The sequence below is a fragment of the Neltuma alba genome, unplaced genomic scaffold (assembly GCF_004799145.2).
Source record: "Neltuma alba isolate B1F8T4 unplaced genomic scaffold, ASM479914v2 tig00012095_pilon, whole genome shotgun sequence".
NCBI lineage: Eukaryota > Viridiplantae > Streptophyta > Magnoliopsida > Fabales > Fabaceae > Neltuma > Neltuma alba.
In genome coordinates this window covers 185,241-204,419 of record NW_021636652.1, presented here as the reverse complement: position 1 = coordinate 204,419, position 19,179 = coordinate 185,241, and the positions used below count along the sequence as shown (strand labels likewise).

Genomic DNA, 19,179 nt, shown 5'->3' with positions numbered 1-19,179 from the left:
TGAATTTTTTTATAGGGAGAAAAGTATCAAACACTTGATGAGCCGCTTATATACCCTTTAACAGTATAGGGGAACAAATATAATGCAGGAATAACTACCAAGTCTTAGGATAAGAATAAGTGAATAACAACCGTTTTTTTTTTTTTTTAAGAGAACGACAAATAGACTTCATAAATTAACGACTCAATCGTTGGGGAAAAAAACTGAAACTAAATAACAACTATACCATTTTGCTTAAGAAAAGAATAATATTCCTTCGGTTTTAATATATAACCTAATTCTTAAATTGGTTTTGGTCCTAAATATAAGACCCATTTCTAATATTTATTAATTTTTTCTAAATTATCCCTATGGATACTCCCTCAACCATAATCAAATAGAAGAGAGAAGGAAGGTATTAAGAAAGATGATTATGGTATTTTAGGAAAAATGTGTCATTTTTATTATAATTAACTAACTTACTTAAGTTCTTTAATCTAATCAAATTAGTTAAATGGGTCTTATATTAAGGATCGGAGGAGTAACAAGTATATCATAAAAAATAACAGCCTTGCCTTCCATTATTAACAATTAAAAATTAGAAATTTAAAACTAATTTTGGCGACATCAAATTCAAAATGTGTGGAACAAAACCTGGAACGAAATAACAGATATGCCAGTAGTGTATAAAAAAAAAACATGCCATAAGAAATAACAATAATTTTGCTTTCAAATATTGACCGTTCATTAGAAGTTAGAAATTAACAATTACTTCTCACAAAATTAATTAAAGATTTGAGTCTATTATAATAAATTAATGGGAGTTAAGCCTGGTGGAAGGAGGTAGTCCCTTATAACACGACGAACTAAAATTCAAAACCGTGCTAAGAAAATAATGCAAAAATACTTATGAAGCTTCTAACTGCCATGATATTTTGCATAATTTTAAAAAGTTCATATTTACTTTTGTGTCTAAGAAAAGCTTATAATGTATGGTGCTCCCCATGCAATACTTGAGGAATGGATTTTCATCTTAACTATTATGGCAAATAAAAAAAAAGTCAAATAATTGCATTCTAAAAAGATACAGATTACATATGTAACTCTTGATGAAGATATAGTAATAATTGATCAGTAAATAATTCAAGATAAATAAAAACATTCAAATTATTGGCCGGAAATTTAACGCAAACATATTGGAACGAAAATGCAAGTGCGTAGGTTGGGAGTTTAGAGAAGTAATTTAGTGCCATTGTTGTGGCTGTGAAGGTGCTTTTCCTTTTCATGGTGCGTCATGAAGGAAGTGACCGGAAGAGACTTGCCGATTCCCATCAGCACCTTAAACACTATCTTATCCGGATGCTTCTCGTCGATGCTCATCTTGCCGATCGGAACCCACTCATCTCGCTGATCGGAACCCACAAGAATATTAGTAGAATTAATTTGAAAAGAAAATTAATAAATATGTAAAATAAGTCTTATATATAAAACTAATATCAACTCCCCAATTACATCCTATCTTATATTAAGGATTGTATGAGTACAAAACAAAACAACCCTACTCCTTCATCAATTATATCCACCCACACAACGAACTTGCCATCCTCCTCCTATATTTCATTAACAGTGTTTTTTAAAAGTATTTTTCCACCTTCCCAAATACTCCCTTAGTAAGGCTGCAAGTATCAGACTCCCGAAAGGGTGAGAGTGAAGGGGAATCTCTGCGCTCTGACCCCTCTTCGGCTCTTCCTTCCTTGTTAAGCTAGCTCAGTGTTTAAGAAAATAATAATAATAAGTAATTTTAAGCTTAAATAGATAAAAAAGATAACAATGCTTCAATTTTAAATATACAATTTTAATTTATTGTGTCTCCCATATCTATTTATTTTTTTGTTAAAGTAGTCCCATATTGAGATTAATATGTCTCTGTTTTCTAGCAAAATTCTTGCACTCAGTTCGGCAGATTTCCACACAAGTTCGTTCCCACATCAATGACACTTTAAACTAGTTATCCATGTGAGATGAGTCCCCCCCCCCCCCAACTTGTACTGACATTAAAGGTTCTGGCTAATAAGAAGAACATGCCTATTTATTGAAGGCTATGGCATCTAGCGAACATAAATGGACATGCTTTTCTAAATCTCACTTTACTGCACGTATTGCATAAATGGTCTGCGTAACAGGGAGAGCAAGCAGAGCTGCACCGACAACAACTCCGAGGCACTTCCATGGAGAACCCAAATAGATATCGAACAAGGTTTTGAATCCGCGTCGAAGCCATTCCAGAAAAAGCAGCCAAGCCGTCACACACCGTCGAGAAAAAATCGCTCCATAATGCCATGGCATTCTCAAAACCAGGACACAACGTCCCGCCACACCATTCACCTTGGCTTTGTTCAATCCCTCACATACTGCCTCGTATCTCGCATCCTTTCGTTCCGCCCCGGTAGTGATGCTTTGGAACATAATCACCAAATCCTCGTCCTTGGCCTCCTTATGCACTCTTATCACTCCCTTGTCCTTGAGCAGTTGGATATCATGAGCACAACACACCAAACCTTTGAAAAAATAAGCGCAGGACGTGAAGTTGTAGCCGATTCTACTCAACTCGGTTTGCTCCCAAGCAATCAAATTCCTCCATTTTACTTCCGTTGCTTCTTTTATGTGCAGCACCGGGATGATCAGCTCTCGCGCACTCTCATTAAATTCTATTTTGAATTCGAACCTGTCCACGGATTCCCTTAGGACAGAATCCCCCATTCTCGTGTTGTTTTTGCCTGCAATGTCGCGAATTTGGTGACTGCTACTCCACTGATAACACAAATACTACAGTAGTGGCTGTGTTAAATTACTTTAACTACATATTACCTTGAGAAACGTTGGTTTGTGAAGCCTTGAGTGTGATTCCAAAAGCTTGAAGCTTTCCAGCGCAACGCTGCAGTTGTAGTGGAGCTGTCCCGTTTTCCAGTTGTTGAAGGATCATGAGAGCCAAGTGGATGAGATGAAGGAAATGATAAACACCTTTGGAGAAGTCAGCGCTGGCAACGTTGCATCCAAAGAGTGACTCGGCGATTTTTCGGGGAGAAAGTTCTTTAAAGTCATCGCCAATTTGCCCAGAAAGTGCCAGTAGACTGGCAAGTTCTGGTTGGGGATGAGCAGCCGGCTGAGAATGATCGAATAGTCTCCAGGACAAAGTTGTGAGGAGGACGAAAGGGATCTGGTTCTCGAGAAGAGAGATCTGTGAGAACACGCAACATCTTTTTCTGGTCAGCGGTATTATCCACAGAAGGATCAATCTCATTTTCAGTGAGCTTAAGCAGGAGCTCTAAGAAAAAGCAGGCATCAAGTAACATGATTCTGGCATGCTCCTCTGCTGCCATGTCTATTTTCTCCCCATAGCTCGCTCGAATTATGCCCTCTATACCTTTGATGGCCTCACAGCAGCTTTGAAGGGGCATCCACACCAAGCCGTTTGGATCTGAGCAACTAAGAAGCTTGTGCATGTAGCGCCATTTGTTCTCTTCCATGATTTGCAGGTCGGTTCTGGTGCCCCTGTGAATGGGTCCCATGGCCACAAACTGAGGCCTGTACATGTACCTTTTGTCTTTGGCCCCTCGAATTTTGTCTGGAACACTGCAAATACTGCCCGTCTTCGCTTCAGGGTCATTGCCATTCATGCATTGCAGCGTCATTCCAATATCAACGATCCATTGAGCGGGCGAACTTCTTTCGTCTGTGTGCTCCTCAGACCCTGACATTAGGCCTTACACGAACATGATTAAGCTAATTAGGGAAAGAACAATAGGAAGAATGAGATAACCTGGAAATTGATTTGCCGTGTATGCCACACCTGAAAATATCACTTCACCCTACTCGATTTCCGCTCCGCCAGAGTGGCCGCATCTGCCCTTGTGACCCTCATATAGCCCTTATTTATAAATTATAACCACGCTTGCTCCGCCAAACTATTGCGTTTGTTTTTGTTATGATGGCACAATATTCTATTTTAAATTATTGGTAAACCAAATATCATTAAGCTAGGTTTTCCCACCAATGATTCCAACCTGATTAGAAGTCAAATACAATACTAGCTATTTAACTAATTTAAGTATGTTAAAAAAATGAATGAGGTCAGTTATTTGTAACAAATAAGAATTAATTTTTTTTAAAGTTTTCTTTTTCATCACGACTACTGTAGATAATAACACTTGACATGTGTAATTAATTAAAAAGGATACTTTAGAAAATAAATTATAAATTTAAAAGACAAAATAGATTGAGATCTTGTATTTAAGAACAAATTCAATTTACAACTAACTTTTATATTAAAGATGTAGCACATAGTAATTTCCTCAAATTTGCGTCAATATTGACTTAACAAAATCTAGAGGGGGGAACATAAAACTCAAAAAGTAAAAGGCATAGCGTAATGTTAAAAAAATTATGAACTTAAATAGTTTAGTTATGAATAAAGGAAGTATAGAACTTATATATAATTTAAGTAAAATATGATAACCGTCCTTCCAGTTTACTAAAATTATAGTGACCTTCCCTCCTCCAGCCCAAAGTCAAGCTCTGCTGCCAAATCCTTACTTTAAAAAAGCATAATTAAGCTTAGAATCTGAAATATTTTTATGTGTGCCTTTATTTATAAGAGACAAATAAGAGAGAGAAGATATGAAAGAGAATGTAATAAATCTTTTTAATTAATGCAATATATAAAATTAACAGACCCTCTTCTTCTAGCAGACCCGAGGCTTCAGCTGCAAACAAGAAAATTATTGTCTTACCCAGATGGTGAGTCCCGAGTTTGCAGTCCTCGTCTCCCCTAATTTCTGCAATATATATAAATATATATATATATATTAACCTCTGTTTTTCTTTCACGGTGTTTGCCTTACTGAACTTGAACTGGAAAGGAGATGGAACTGATGAATCGGGAGCGCTAGCAACTGTAGGAGTCTCCCAGACAAATGCTGACATAATAAGCTTAACGCACACAAGGAAGATCCATCTGCCCTCAGTCCAAGGAAAGTTGGTGGTTCCTGGAACCAACTGGACTTATTAGATTAGAATTTTAAGCTTCTTTTACCTAATCATTTCTCTTTCTAGAATTTGTAATCAAAAGATTACCTTCATCTAAATTTTGCAGGTGCGTCTAGTCTTATTTTAAAAGAGTCGTCAATATAAAACAAATAAAATAAATATTATTCCTATTTAATGCTGATGGTTAAAACCACCTCACCCAAAATTGTTGGTTTGCACCCAAAAAGAAGAATACAACTTTAAATAATTTTGAGTGATAATTTTAAGAAGTAATATCTGTAATTTATTTTTAAAATTAATATAGATTGGCATTTGTGTATTGTGACTTGAATATATAGTTTGGATCTGCATTTTATGCATTATATATCATTGTTTAGATCAATTCTTGGCATGCGTAAGTAATTTTTTTTTAATTAGAAGCGATCCCATTCTAGGCATGCTCCCCTTTTTAATGGAGTATTATTTGTTGTTGGGGTAGATTTTCCGGGGGGAAAAAAAGACGGGCATTGTAATATTTTTATGGGCATAATAAGTCTTTTAGGCCGTACAAAAAGCATCTATTGGGCTTAAAAAAGTAATCGGGCCTCAACAGATAGTTGGGCTTTGCCCATTAATTATTTCAGAACAAATGCATGAAAAGTTTTTAAAGGGGGAATGATATATACCCTTTTAAAGCTTAGAACCTGAAATCATTTTAAATTGTTTATTTGCTCCTTTAGCTATCCCTCCATCATTTTACCCAGCCTTGTTTTTGGCCGGCCGCATTATACTATCAACGAACAAACAGAATTTGAATAGACTCATCTCAAGAATTTAATATAATGTTACAAAGTGACCAAACTATAAAGTATCACTCAATACATTGAAATATGATAGTTACATTTCTAATACTCTACATTGTATAATACACCGCATTTAAATGACATACAAAAGTATTGTAATGCTCACTTGGTGGATGTGATGACTTCATTTTAGGTGACGCAGGAAAGCATCTTTCTGCAATTATGTAATTGAATTTTGGTGACTTGCAGTTTTTCCAAAATTAATGGAGCCAACCATTCCAAGTTGATCCTATCATTGGATGTGATAAGGGGTAGAATATATTATTGATTTTCTTGGTTCTACTAACATTATAAAGAGCTTTATTCTTTTTAAAACTTATAATTGAGTTCACAAAAGCTAATCTTAAGATTTAAGCAAGAATGCAAATTTTCAATTACGATCTTCATTTTCTAACAGAAGAACGATTATTTTATTTATAACATGGCAAATAAAACGTTCAAATAATTGTATCTTGGTAAAAATAAATACATATCACATAAAGTTATTTAACTCTTAAGGAGAGGATACTTAAGCACGACTCAAACAGTATATTATTGTTGTTTTTGCGACGGTTGCCAACATCTTATTGCAATTGTTTTCGGTAGTTCCGGACTCTGTTAAATTTCTGCTTGTATCAGCTTCACATTTCTATATTTCCACTCACAATGTGTTCCTTTCCAGGCTCCTGTGACATATATTTTCTGGTTCTATTTGGCTGATATTGGCTTTAAGAGGTTTCTTACTTCTGTACATATCAGCCATGTGATCTATATCCAGTTTCCCATTTATATAAAAACACCCCCCCCATTGGTTCTATTTATAAGGAAGAGAGAATTATTTTTTTTGTCATATTTAATTTGTAGCTGATTCCACTCAACCGGATTTGCTCCCAAGCAATCAAATTCCTCCATTTTACTTCTGTTGCTTCTTTTAGTTGCAGCGTCGGGATTATCAGTTGATGCTGCCTCTCATTAAATTCTATTTTGAATTCGAACTTGTTAACAAATTCCTTGAGTGCAGAAGCCACACAGTTTTAAGTTGTTTGACCTCATGGTCAACTTGCTGAGAAAGTTCAAGTAGACAGGCAAGTTCTTTTTGGTGATATGAAATTGAAGTCCGTGATATATCCTTAATCCAAAAGTTGTAATCTTGTGAGTTGAAGCAACTGTGGACTGAAGATCTGAAAGAGAGGACAAGACCTAATGCATTCAGGGAGTTAGTGGATAAAGCACCTGGGAATGGAAGTTCAAGAGCAGATTCACATACAAGTTTCTTGATGAGTCATCAATTCTCCCCCCCCCCCAAAATAGTATCCCTATTACAATTTATTAGGAAAAAATTTCAAGTATAAAATAATGTTTTTCAATACTATTAAATGAAGATAAAATTACAAAAAGAAGAAGTTTATTTCCAAACAAATGTGATGAGTCAGCGACCTTATCTAATTCGTGGGTGTGGCTTATAATAATAAGGATGAGGGTTATAATGTCATGTTCTTTAGCGGTGGATATTTAAAATAGAGAATCCCATAAAAAAAACTTGAAATTACTAAATATCTCAAATCAAGTTTTATAATAACACTTTAATAAATATTGATAATACTAGACTTGTAAATAACAACATATTTTTATAAAAATTTCTTATTTATTTATTCTCAATTTAAAAGTGAAAGACATGAATGCATAGAAATGTCATCAACAAGTCGTTAGTTCTCTGTTTTCATCACAGTTGTACATAGTGAATTGTTGTTGAGGGGGCTAATATCCATGTGATAAAATCTAATAGGCGGTCATAAAGAAAGCAATAAATATTTAGAATAATGAGGACTGTGCATTTGCAAGTTGCAACCCAATGTGACAGCAGTAATGTTGTTAGAATTTGCCTTAGAATTTATGAAAACCAGGATAATTTGCCTTTGCATATTGTTATTTTTAAATTTTTAAAAGATAAAATATATCCAGTCCTATTTATAAAGTTCAAATTCAGGAAGGGTGTAACTTATTTTATAAGCTTCAATTTGGGTTTGTTTTAACATTTAATGCATATTTTTCTATATTATCCTTAATCATTTCTCTCTTCTCACATTTTCTCACATATCTTTCATCCTTTTTCTCATTTATTATAAGATTATAGTTGGAAACAAAAATATATTTCTAACTTATCTATTGTTTTTAACTAATTTTAACCAACTATTTATTATCTATAAATTAGTTATTTGAAACTTATAATAAGAAATAGATGGAGTATGAAGAGAAGTAGAGAACAGATAAGCGTATATAACACCTCAGAAGATGTTCTCCATACAACACAATCAAGGCCACGTTTAACTTCGAATAAACTGACAAAGGTAAAACACAACTGAATGAATGATGCTAATTAACAATGATTTGTATTTATTTATCCGAACAAATTTCAAAATCTTTCACTTGTGCAAAATACGATTTTTACCATGGCCTTTCCCCATCGGTGTGATCATATAGCTTCTAAGTTGCATCCACCTATTGTGAAGGAAACACTAACTCTAAAATTTATTCCACCTAAAAACCTTGCACTGAGATTAGCAATTGAGATTAATATCTTACGATTTTCTGGGTAAATTCTTTCACTGACACGTTCAGACAAGTTCATTATATTCCATTAGCTAAAACATTTTTTCCCCAAATTTTGGTTCATTTTTGCTTTGATTAATTCCTCTTTGAAATAGTAAGGCGGCATGATGTTACAAGTTTCACGTTGCAGAGTTTCACAAATAAAATGGAGTTTATAAGTTTACAAACTCTCCCATTATACTCATATTCATAACATTGATATTTTTAACAAAAGGGCCAGCATGGTCCCGGAGACATAGTGATAGAGGTGAATTTGAAAATATTACATCATTGACTTGGCTAATTAAAACAAAAGGAACACGAATTTTTATTCAACGCTAGCATCCAAGTGAACATAATGAACTCCCCGCATGCTTTTCTAAATCTCACTGGCCACGTGCCGCATAAATGACCTGCATAACAGTGAGAATAAGCAGAATTGTAGCGTAAACAACTCCGATGGTCTTCCATGGAGCCTCCAAATAGGTACGTCGGAGCGCGCCAAGATAGGTTGTTGATAGTCTGCGTCGAAGCCATTCCAGAAAAAGCCGCCAATAATGCCACGGCATTCTGAACATGAGCGCACAACGTCCTGCCACTCCATTCACCTCCGCGTTGTTCAATCTCTCGCATACTTCTCTGTATCTGGAATCCGCTCGTTTCTCCCCGGTTATGATGCTTTGGAACATAATAAGCAAATCCTCGTCCTTCGCCTCCTTATGCACTCTTATCACTCCTCTGTCTTTAAGCAGTTTGATGTCATGAACAGAACAGACCAAACCTTTGAAAAAATAAGCGTAGGAGGTGAATTTGTAGCCGATTCCCTTCAGCCCAATTTGCTCCCAAGCAATCAAATTCCTCCATTTCACCTCTGTCGCTTCTTTTATGTGCAGCGGCGGGATGATCAGCTCTCGCTCCGTTGCATTAAATACTATTTTGAATTCGAAGTTGTCCACGAATTCCATTAGTGCAGAAGCCAGAGTTCCTTGTTTGTGTTTGCCTGCAGTGTTGCAAATTTGGTGAGTGGCTGGCTCGGTTTTGAGGGAAAACGAGAGGGGGGGGGGGATTTTAATAAGCTTGATTTAAAAAATTGAAAAAATAGGGTTAAAAATTTTTAGTTAATTTTTATTACTTTTTATATAACTTTTTCTCTTTCTTAAAATTTTAAAACCCTGCTTCTCCAATTTTTTAAACAGAGCTCATTAAAATTTTCTTCCTCCTCCCTTCTATATCCCTCTTACCAAATAATACCTTGAAGATGAATCACTACAATTCACTGATAACTCGAATAGTTAAATTACTTTAACAACATATTACCTTGAGAATCGTTAGTTTGTAACGCGGTAATCGTGATTCCAAAAGCTTGGAGCTTTCTAGCGCAGCGCTGCAGTTTTGGTGGATCTGTCCTGGGTTCCTCTTTTCCATAGGGATCAGGGGAGCACAAGTGGATGAGATGAAGGAAATGATAAACACCTTTGGAGAAGTCAACGGTGGCGACGTTGCATTTAAGGAGCGACTCGGCAATATTTTCCGGAGAAAGTTTGACCTCGCCGTGAACTTGCCGAGAAAATGCACGTAGACTGGCAAGTTGTGGTCGCTGAGCAGCCCCCGGAAGTCCTAAAAGTTTTGAGGACAAAGTTGTGAGAACGGCGAAAGGGATTTGGTTCTCCAGCAGCGTGAGATCTGTGAGAAGACGACGCAACGACTTTTCCTTGTTATACATGGAAGGATCATCAGTCTTCTTCTCTTCGAGCTTCTGTGGATCATCAGTCTCCTTCTCTTTGAGCTTCAGCAGAAGCTCTAAGAGAAAGCAGCCATCAAGTAACATGATTCTGGAAAGCTCCTCTGCTCCCATGTCTATTTTCTCCCCATAGCTCGCTCGAATTATAGGCTCTATCGTTTTCAGGGCCTCACTGCAGATTTCAACGGACGCTGCATTGCTCTGGTGCTCCATACGAGCAAGGAGATCATGCACGTACTGCCATTTGGTCTGTTCCATGATTTGCAGGTCGCTTCTGGTGCCCCTGTGAAAGGGTCCCATGGCCACAAGCTGAGGGGCGCAGGGTGTCTCCATTTCCTTTATGAACTATTTCCCTCCATTTCCCTTAAACGGTACCGTTTCTTGTTAGTTATGTCCCCACCCAATAAAAAAATTGCACAGTCACTTTTGCCACGCCCCCCCTCCTTCTTTCTTTAGGCGATTTCCGTGCTCACTCTTCGGTCTGGTGTGTGGGTGTTTTTTACCAATTGCTTATGGATCTTGTGGTGGGTGATGGTTTCTCTTGAAATCCTGTAAATTCAGGGATGATGAAGAGACGCGAACAAAGAAGAGGTACTCTTTTCAAAATTACTTCTCACAAAGCTTGAGTTTTTCCTTGTGTTTTTGTTTATATTGGGTCGAATTATATTTTTCCCTCACTAGGTATTCTCAAATATTCTCTTCAACCGACACATTAATTGGGTTAATTGAAAGCCATACTTGATTTCTCCTTGCTGCCGCATATAATTTTACTGCTATCAAGTTTATGTGGGCGAGCAATGTTAATGGCTTGTTCAAAACTTGTCAAGGGATGTGTCCTTCCTATGAAGATTCAATGAGACCGGGCAGTTAATTGAAGTATCAAGTCATTTAATTCTACATTTGATTATGTGCTAAATCTTTAGTTTCCTTGTAAATTAGTGGGACAGATATTAATTTGGTCTTCAAGGTAATAAATTATAAAAGTGTCAAGTAGCTAAGGGATCATGGAACTCATTACTGGAATTAATTTAGCCCCAGAAAAACATTTCATTATCTATCAGATTCTAATTGTAAGTTTGTGGGCAACTCATTAGGGATGGGTGGAGCTGTGGTGGCCAACTATAGTGACAAGAGTGTTTACTTTGATTCTATCAGATTCAATCTTTCTATCTTAAGATGCTTTATATGATTCAATATTGTTACGAAAAGCTTGTTTAATTGTTAAATCTGATTTAGAATTATTTTCTTTTGAAATTAAGAAAATGAATCATGCCTGTGCCCTGTGACTTATTGGCATTTTTTATATCTAAATTATGTTGGCATTTTGAGTTTGCAATATATTGAGAGAACTTATAAGGACTTATTGACATCCTGCATTCTCTTCTTTGTGACAGCGTGAACATCACAGTTGGAAATATATAAGGATCATCTTTAACACTTTTGCTTGAATATATTATGGTAGATAATGAAAATAACTATTCAATGTTAAACTTTATAATTGCAGTTGAAAAAGAAAATAGTAGCTGAAATCAATCACTATGTTGTCACCAATATGGGCTACATGATCAAAAAGAGAGCAGCTCAAATACAATAAATGCCATACAATCATCTTAAGAGCTACCGTAACAAGAGAAAAGCCCAAGGAGCTGAATTGAAGCCGTTGTCTGGAACGATAAGAGCTTAATTGGATGACTTCATTTAGGATGATCTAAGTTCCTTTGTAAACCTATATCGGTAACATATTGTGATTACATATTGCTGGCTCATATGTCAATCTCCACTCTCCTTTTTTATCAACTCTTGTGATTACATATTCAAATACAATGGCATCATCATCTTCATTTGTCTTTCTTTCCTTTTTCTCTTTTATACATGTAGCATCACGCAAGTCATACTCTTGCTAGAACAAGTCAAAAATAGGTGGAGTGTAAATTTCAGAAAGCTGTTGAAGTATAGATGAACTCTTTAAAATCAACCTCGGCAACTTCTGCCGTGAGTCAAAATCACTCTTTAATTCACTAGATCGTTTATCTACAACAACCTCTTCAAAGATTTCAAAGAATTGATTGATATTCAATTCAGGATTTGTACAACTTTTTATGAAAGAATTAATACTTTCACTAAGTTGTGTGCTTCTCATACCAAGAGTCTTTGAATCCTTCATGTAACATGCGCGCTGCCCATTTTTCTTTCAACTCATAAATGGACATCAACCAAGGATTATCTGCTGCATTGTACTTCAACAATAATTCTTTCCAAGATTCCTCAAACACTATTTTTTCTTCACAATGATACATGCACCAATTAAACTTACCCAAAAAATGAGAGTCATCCTTCATCAAGTTTCCAAGATGTTTCACCGCATATCTATTAATATGAAAAGTGCACAAGCCATGCTTCACAGTTGGCATTACTTCTTTCAAGGCTCGTGCCATCGTAGCATCTTGGTCAATAAATACAGTAAATGGCAATTTTTCCTTATGTGCTTGTAGAAAAGTTTCAAAAAACCATTTAAAAGATTCAATGGTCTCATCATACAATAAAGCAACACCAAATATCACTACTTCTCTATAATGATTGAGACCTGAAAAAATGGCAAGCGGTCTATTTTCACGATTGGTGGAGTATGTTGTATCAAATGAAATGACATCCCCAAAACAATCATAATCTAACAACATATGTGGATCATCCCAAAATACATTAGTTATTCGATCTTCTGAGTCCACTTGATAGGCATGAAAATATGAAGGATTTTCTGTTAGTTGATGTTGGAAATAACGAAGTAGACACCCGGCTTCATCATAGCACATTTTTCGTTGTCTCCTTGCTCTTAGATAACTCTTTATATCCTCTTCAGTATATCTTAAGTTAGCCCTCCCTCCTGCATATTTACTCATTAAATTCAAAGAGGCTTTTTGCTTAACCCCGACGTCTTCAGCAGCTTCTAAAGCATAACCTTGTGCTTCTGGTAATTTCCTCTGTGATGCAAACATGTGAACAGTTTCTTGAGGCTCTAAAGGATGATTATGATCCAAATAAAGTTCACTAACTCTAAATCTTCTATTCACTTTTTTAATTATCATTCTGACTTCACACCCAGTTCTTGTTTCCTGTCGAGGCTTCTTAATTTTGAAATCTCTTTTATCTGGTTTTCTCACTCCCTCCTTGTGACAAACATATTTATAATATATGATAGAACCATCTTTCTTGCTTTTATTGGAGTTTTCTTTTCTAACACCAAATCCCATTCTTTTGCCATAGCCAACCCAATACTGCCATGTCTCTTCTAAATTATCAAATTCAAGATCAAGTGTGGGAGTCATATTTGTATTCATTATTTAGGACAAAGTGAGAATCTGGAAAAAAAAAAAAAGGGCACTCGAATATATGAGTACACAGACGAAAAACAAGCAACAAAAATATTAAACTTGTTACACTCACCAATGCCGCCAAACCAATGCCAAATCCAACGATACCCTTTGTGCAATAAGGCTTATATATTTTTTTAAACTTGCTGCATCAAGTAGATATTGAATTAGTAACGAATTAAAAAAGAACTTACAGAAAAAAAAAAGAAGACGATGACACTTGCAGATGAATACGAACCTTATGGCACAACGAAGAATTAAAAACCTTATTTTTGATTATTAGATTCCTATTGCAACGATTGTTTGAGTATTAAAATCTTATTACGGTGCCTATTTGGCTATTTCACGAATTCCCGCGCTTTTGGGAGAAAAACAGAGGAGGGCGCTATTTGTTCTTTAATTTCAGGTGGGGACATTAGTGAAAAACTGAACGACACTATTTAAGGGAAATGGAGGGAAATGGTTCGTAAAAGAAATGGAGACACCATTGGCCCCAAGCTGAGGCGTGTACCTGTACTCTTTGTCTTCGCCTCCTCGAATTTCGCCTGGAACCCTGCAAGGCTGCAAATGCTGCCTGTCTTTGCTTGCTTGAGCTCTACGCATCCCAGCGTCAGTTGGATTCCAACAATCCATTCTTCGGGTTGCTTTCTTTCCTCTTTCTTTGAAGCTTGATCTTGATCATCATTAGATACAAACAACGTTATTAAGTTAATTAGTGAAAGAAAATTTTCAAAATAAAATAGAAAGAATGACATAGCGGGAGATTAATTACAACCAGCCATTCGTCACCCCCTTGATTCCCTGCTCCGCCAAAGTGGCCGGATCTGCCCTTGTGAGCCTCATATCGCCCTTATTTATAATCACACTTGGACCCGCACCCCGCCGGATAGAAAAGAAAAAGTGAAAAAAATAAAAAACAAAAACAATACTCATAAAATAAAAAAGCGGCATGGAATAATGTGGAAAATTTATGACTTAGTTATGGACAATGGAAATTGTGTAATACTTGAGTAAAACAAAATAATATATTGTTGGTGCCAATATTTCTCTCAAGTGTAGAACGAGAAGATAAACACTGGGTACATCGTCTTCAAAACTGTGGCAGAACTTCTTCTTTTTCGAGCTTAATTTGCCTTTGGACGACAACAACTCTTATAAAATCATAATTTGACTTTTAAATTTGATTTTATATTTTTATTCAATATTAAAATAATATTTTTATAGGATATTAGATTAATGATGAAAATTAAAAAAAAAAACAGAGTAAAGTGGATGGTAAGGGAAGTGAAAGACTGGAGACTGGAGAAGTTCCCTTCCCTCCGAATGCACTCAAAACAAAGACAATATGTTTTTATGTTATTTTTTAGTGGAGTAATGATAAGGGGTATTGTGGTGAATAAAATAAGAAATTTTAAATTTCCTATTAAAATTAAAACTCACAATATCTAATTTACCAAAGAGTGTGAGATATTGAGTTATAAGCCCGGTTCATTCCTGTGAACTATAGCATAAGCCAAATGCAAGGAGGGCTATGATGTAAATAAAAAAGAATTGGGTCCAGAAACAGAATTTTTTCCTCATGATTTAAAAGTTTAAAGGGTTAATATGATTTTTAATCCCTCAAATTTGTCTTCATTTTGGTTTTGGTCCCTCAAATTTTAAATAATAGATTTTGGCCCGTCTAGGGGTAAAATAGTCCACATTTTTATTGGATTATAAGAACCAATATTTTAAATAAAAAAATTTTAAAGAACCAAAAACGTATGATTTAAAATTTAGGAGGCTAAGGTCAAAATTTGTATTAACCCAAGTTTAAATCTATATAATCAGAGTACGTGAGTAGTTGGATATGAGTTCAAGATAAAGTTGTTCATGTGTGTGCAGGATGCTCTGTCGACTCTCGCTCTCGCCCTGGCCCTCAAAGTTCTCTTCTTTCTCTTTGGTTGCGGTGTTGCGTGATGGAAGCCCAAATCGATACTCCAGTCCCGTGTGGGCAAGACAATGCCAATCACATCCAGGTACGCCCGAAATGCTAACTCATTTGAGATTGAGAGCTGACTATGAGCTGTTCTAAAAGTGAAAATGACAATCAGGTCATGGCAAGGGACTGAACTACTCGACAGCAGCAGAGGTGGGAAAGGCTCACCAGCTAATGCACCATCTCCATCACCCGCTATAGAAAGTATAGCAGTGAAGCGGCTGAAAGCTTTGTGCAGTATTAAGGAGCCGACGGTGAACGACGGAATAGATATGGTCGGCGCGGCGAATCTTTTGAAGAGTACGATGAAATACCCATCTCGTCCTGAGGAGATTCAGCGCGCCAAGGAACAGGCTGAGAAGGCCGCAATGGTGTTATATGATGCGGAGAGCCTTCGCAACGAGGGAGTGCAACTCCTCTGTGAGAGCCAAAAGTTGTTTGAGGAACTACTCTAATTTGCTGCAGCTCCCATATATATGATAATTAAGCTTAGGTTTTAGGCGATCACTACGCCAAGTTATCAAAGTGTTTCAATAAGGCTCTAGCCACCTGTAGTTTTATTTATTTTTAATTTCCTTTTGTTCTATCTTCTGGTGTGTATGTGTAAGGAGTTTCTCGCTTCTGCTATGAGAATAAGAGGGCTCTATTGGGTTAACCGTAGAGAATGAAACCCTGTTATATATCTACATGTGTATGTTGATTTGATCAAGCTAGCTAATTGATCTATGAGGTTGCCGAGTTTGCTGATCTGATTTAATTTGTCAATTCTCTTCTCCAAAACCAAAATTGCTTGCAGTTGGAATTTTTCTCTTTCCCTCCCTTTCCTTCTTTCAAAATATACTCTTAATTGGCACCAAGTGCAAGCTTTAATTTGCGAGGTGTTGCCTTTTTTATTAAGCTTATACTCTCTCTCTCTCTCTCTATGATCCCTTACATAGTCTTCTTTTAGAAAGAATTAACGGTGAATACAATTATTCTTATATGTGAATTAGTGACGAGGGGTAAAGATGAGGGGTTTTAACGTTACACTATTTAGTTTAGGAGGAGAAGCAAAGGTAAATATTTTTATATGGATAGTTTTATCCTCATTTTATTTGAGAAAAATTTCAGTTAGCCTCCTCTGAACAACCTTAGGTTCCAAAAGCTCTATAAGCTTCTGAAACTTCGTTATATCCCTTTAACCGAAATGGAAGTAAATATTATGGTGGAAAGACAACTATGCCCTCGTGTTTTTTTTTGGGGCGTAAAAAAAGATCAACCGCTGTCGGGGTGCTGGTAGTCAGACCCCTTACCTCACGCATAACATTTAATCCTATTCTGGTGAGTCAATTTGATGCATATCGTGAAAAAAATTGCATATGTTTAAATTACTTAAAGTCTTTCCATAAATTTATTTTTTTGAAATTTTAAATAAAATTGATTTAAAACAAAAATTAAATTAAGTTGCGAGTTTATATAATAGTAACCTACTCCATGTCTCTTAAGTCTGATGGATTGTTCAGAAAGCAATAACATTGACTGAGTGTAAGCCAAATTAGATAGTGTTAGGTCATAGTATATACTATATGCGCATATAAATCTTTTAGATAGCGTACGGACTTTCAACATGTAAAGGAGATAATTTCCAATTGTTTTGGCATTTGCCATGATGATAAATAAAAGTTAAGGGCAATAGTCATATCATGTTGAGCTATATCTCTCAAAACCAGTGTCCACATATGATTGATTATATTTTGCATTATTTATCTTACATGTTTACATTGAAAAGATGCATGCAAGTGGAACAGTATGATTAGAACAAGCTATTTCTATATTTATATGATGTTTACTACAATGTTCTTTGAATTATGGGGGTCTACTCGTGTAATTTCTCAAGAAAATTAGCCAAAAGTTTTTTATTAGAAAAATTAATTGTGTGAAGATACATAGAGATCTAAGTTTTTTAGTGTGGGCAACTCCTTTTTAGAGGATGCAACTATTTTATAATTGTACATAAATATCTTTCATTTTATAAATTAAAAATAAATAACATATAACTTTAAAAAAAAATGGCATCCTCTGAAAATAGCTTGCGTGTTGGTTTTAAAACAAATTTCAAATACTTCTACAAAATTATTTTTTTGAATAAGAGACTTTAGACAAATTTCTCATATCTGTCATGTTTATTGGGGATGGATTTTTAAAAATGAAAGATATAAATGTATAGAAATGTTACCGACAAGTAGCTAGTTTTTTCTTTCAATCACAATACACACAATTAACCAGGAGCACATTTCGTGATCAATAGCAATCTGGACCCATCTGGCTGATTTTGTATGATTCCAAATCGAATTTAAATGGGTTAATAGAATCTTGGGTTTCTTGAGTTTGTTTTTATTTTAGTTTTGATTTCTCAAGTTCTAAATTATGGGTTTTGTTCCTTCAAGATAGTCCAATTATCATAAAAATTAATTGTGTGAAGATATATAAAGGTCTAGATTTTCTAGTGACGCACAACTCATTTTCAGATGATGCAACTATTTTATAATTGTACATAAATGTCTTTCATTTTATAAATTAAAAATAAATAACATATAACTTAAAAAAATGGGCATCCTCTAAAAATAGCTTGCATGTTGGTTTTAAAACAAATTTCAGATACTTTTACAAAATTAGTTTTTTTTTAATAAGAGACTTTAGACAAGTTTCTCATATCTATCATGTTTACTAGGGATGAATATTTAAAAATGAAAGATATAAATGCATAGAAATGTTATCAACAAGTAGCTAGTTTTTTCTTTTAATTACAATACACAATTAAGCAGGAGCACATTTCATGATTAATAGCAATCTAGACCATCCGACTCATTTTGTATGATTCCAAATTGAATTTAAATGGGTTAATATAATCTTTGGCTTCTTGAGTTTGTTTTTATTTTGATTTTGATCTCTCAAGTTTTAAATCATCGGTTTTGTTCCTTCAAAATAGTCCAATTATCTTAAAAATTAATTGATTGAAGATGCATAAAGATCTAAGTTTTTTAGAGATGCACAATTCATTTTCAGATGATGCAACATTTTATAAGTGTATATAAATGTCTTTCATTTTATAAATTAAAATAAATAACATATAACCTAAAAAAACTGGCATCCTCTAAAAATAGCTTGCCAATTGGTTTTAAAACAAATTTCTAATACTTTTACAAAATTATTTTTTTTTAATCAGAGACTTTAGACAAGTTTCTCATATCTATCATGTTTACTGGGGATGGATATTTAAAAATGAAAGATATAAATACACAGAAATATCACCGACAAGTAGCTAGTTTTTTCTTTCAATCCTGATGCACAATTAACTGGAAGCACATTTCATGATCAATCACAATTTGGATCATTCAGCCTATTTTGAATGATTCAGATTGAATTTTTTTTTTTGGGTGAAAATTCAGATTGAATTTAAATGAGTTAATATAATCTTTGGTTTGTTTTTATTTTAGTTCTAGTAACTCAAGTTTTAAATCATAAGTTTTGTTCTTTCAAAATAGTCCAAATTTTTATTAAATTATAAGACCTATGTTTTATATGACAAGAAATTTGAGGGATTAAAAAAATAAAAATAAAAATAAATTTAAAAAACTAAAATTTATATTAACAGTACTGATCAAGGAGCAATTAAAC

General features: G+C 34.9%; 3 protein-coding genes across 3 annotated transcripts; all 3 read right to left on the bottom strand.

Moving 5' to 3' along the window:
- Positions 1-1,209: 1,209 nt before the first annotated feature.
- LOC114722491 (uncharacterized) lies at positions 1,210-3,737 on the bottom strand. Its single transcript, XM_028908537.1, has 4 exons — positions 3,228-3,737; positions 2,848-3,142; positions 2,131-2,756; positions 1,210-1,386 (listed from the first exon to the last, which is right to left on the bottom strand). The coding sequence occupies exons 1-4, from the start codon at positions 3,735-3,737 to the stop codon at positions 1,210-1,212; spliced, it is 1,608 nt and encodes a 535-aa protein (XP_028764370.1).
- A 5,084-nt stretch (positions 3,738-8,821) lies between these two features.
- LOC114722490 (uncharacterized) lies at positions 8,822-10,509 on the bottom strand. Its single transcript, XM_028908536.1, has 2 exons — positions 9,753-10,509; positions 8,822-9,435 (listed from the first exon to the last, which is right to left on the bottom strand). The coding sequence occupies exons 1-2, from the start codon at positions 10,507-10,509 to the stop codon at positions 8,822-8,824; spliced, it is 1,371 nt and encodes a 456-aa protein (XP_028764369.1).
- A 1,787-nt stretch (positions 10,510-12,296) lies between these two features.
- Positions 12,297-13,499, bottom strand: LOC114722489 (protein FAR1-RELATED SEQUENCE 5-like). The gene has a single exon (XM_028908535.1). The coding sequence runs from the start codon at positions 13,497-13,499 to the stop codon at positions 12,297-12,299; it is 1,203 nt and encodes a 400-aa protein (XP_028764368.1).
- Between the last annotated feature and the right edge of the window lie 5,680 nt (positions 13,500-19,179).

Bases quoted from the DNA above. Each gene is read 5' to 3' on its own strand.
- LOC114722491 (XM_028908537.1), bottom strand. From the start codon at position 3,737: ATGTCAGGGTCTGAGGAGCACACAGACGAAAGAAGTTCGCCCGCTCAA. The intron at 3,143-3,227 runs GTTCTCACAGAT...GATCATTCTCAG, and splicing joins ACCAGAAAAAGATGTTGCGT to CCGGCTGCTCATCCCCAACC. The intron at 1,387-2,130 runs GTAAAGTGAGAT...GGTTCCGATCAG, and splicing joins CCATTTATGCAATACGTGCA to CGAGATGAGTGGGTTCCGAT.
- LOC114722490 (XM_028908536.1), bottom strand. From the start codon at position 10,509: ATGGAGACACCCTGCGCCCCTCAGCTTGTGGCCATGGGACCCTTTCAC. The intron at 9,436-9,752 runs GTAATATGTTGT...GCAACACTGCAG, and splicing joins ACAAACTAACGATTCTCAAG to GCAAACACAAACAAGGAACT.
- LOC114722489 (XM_028908535.1), bottom strand. From the start codon at position 13,499: ATGACTCCCACACTTGATCTTGAATTTGATAATTTAGAAGAGACATGG.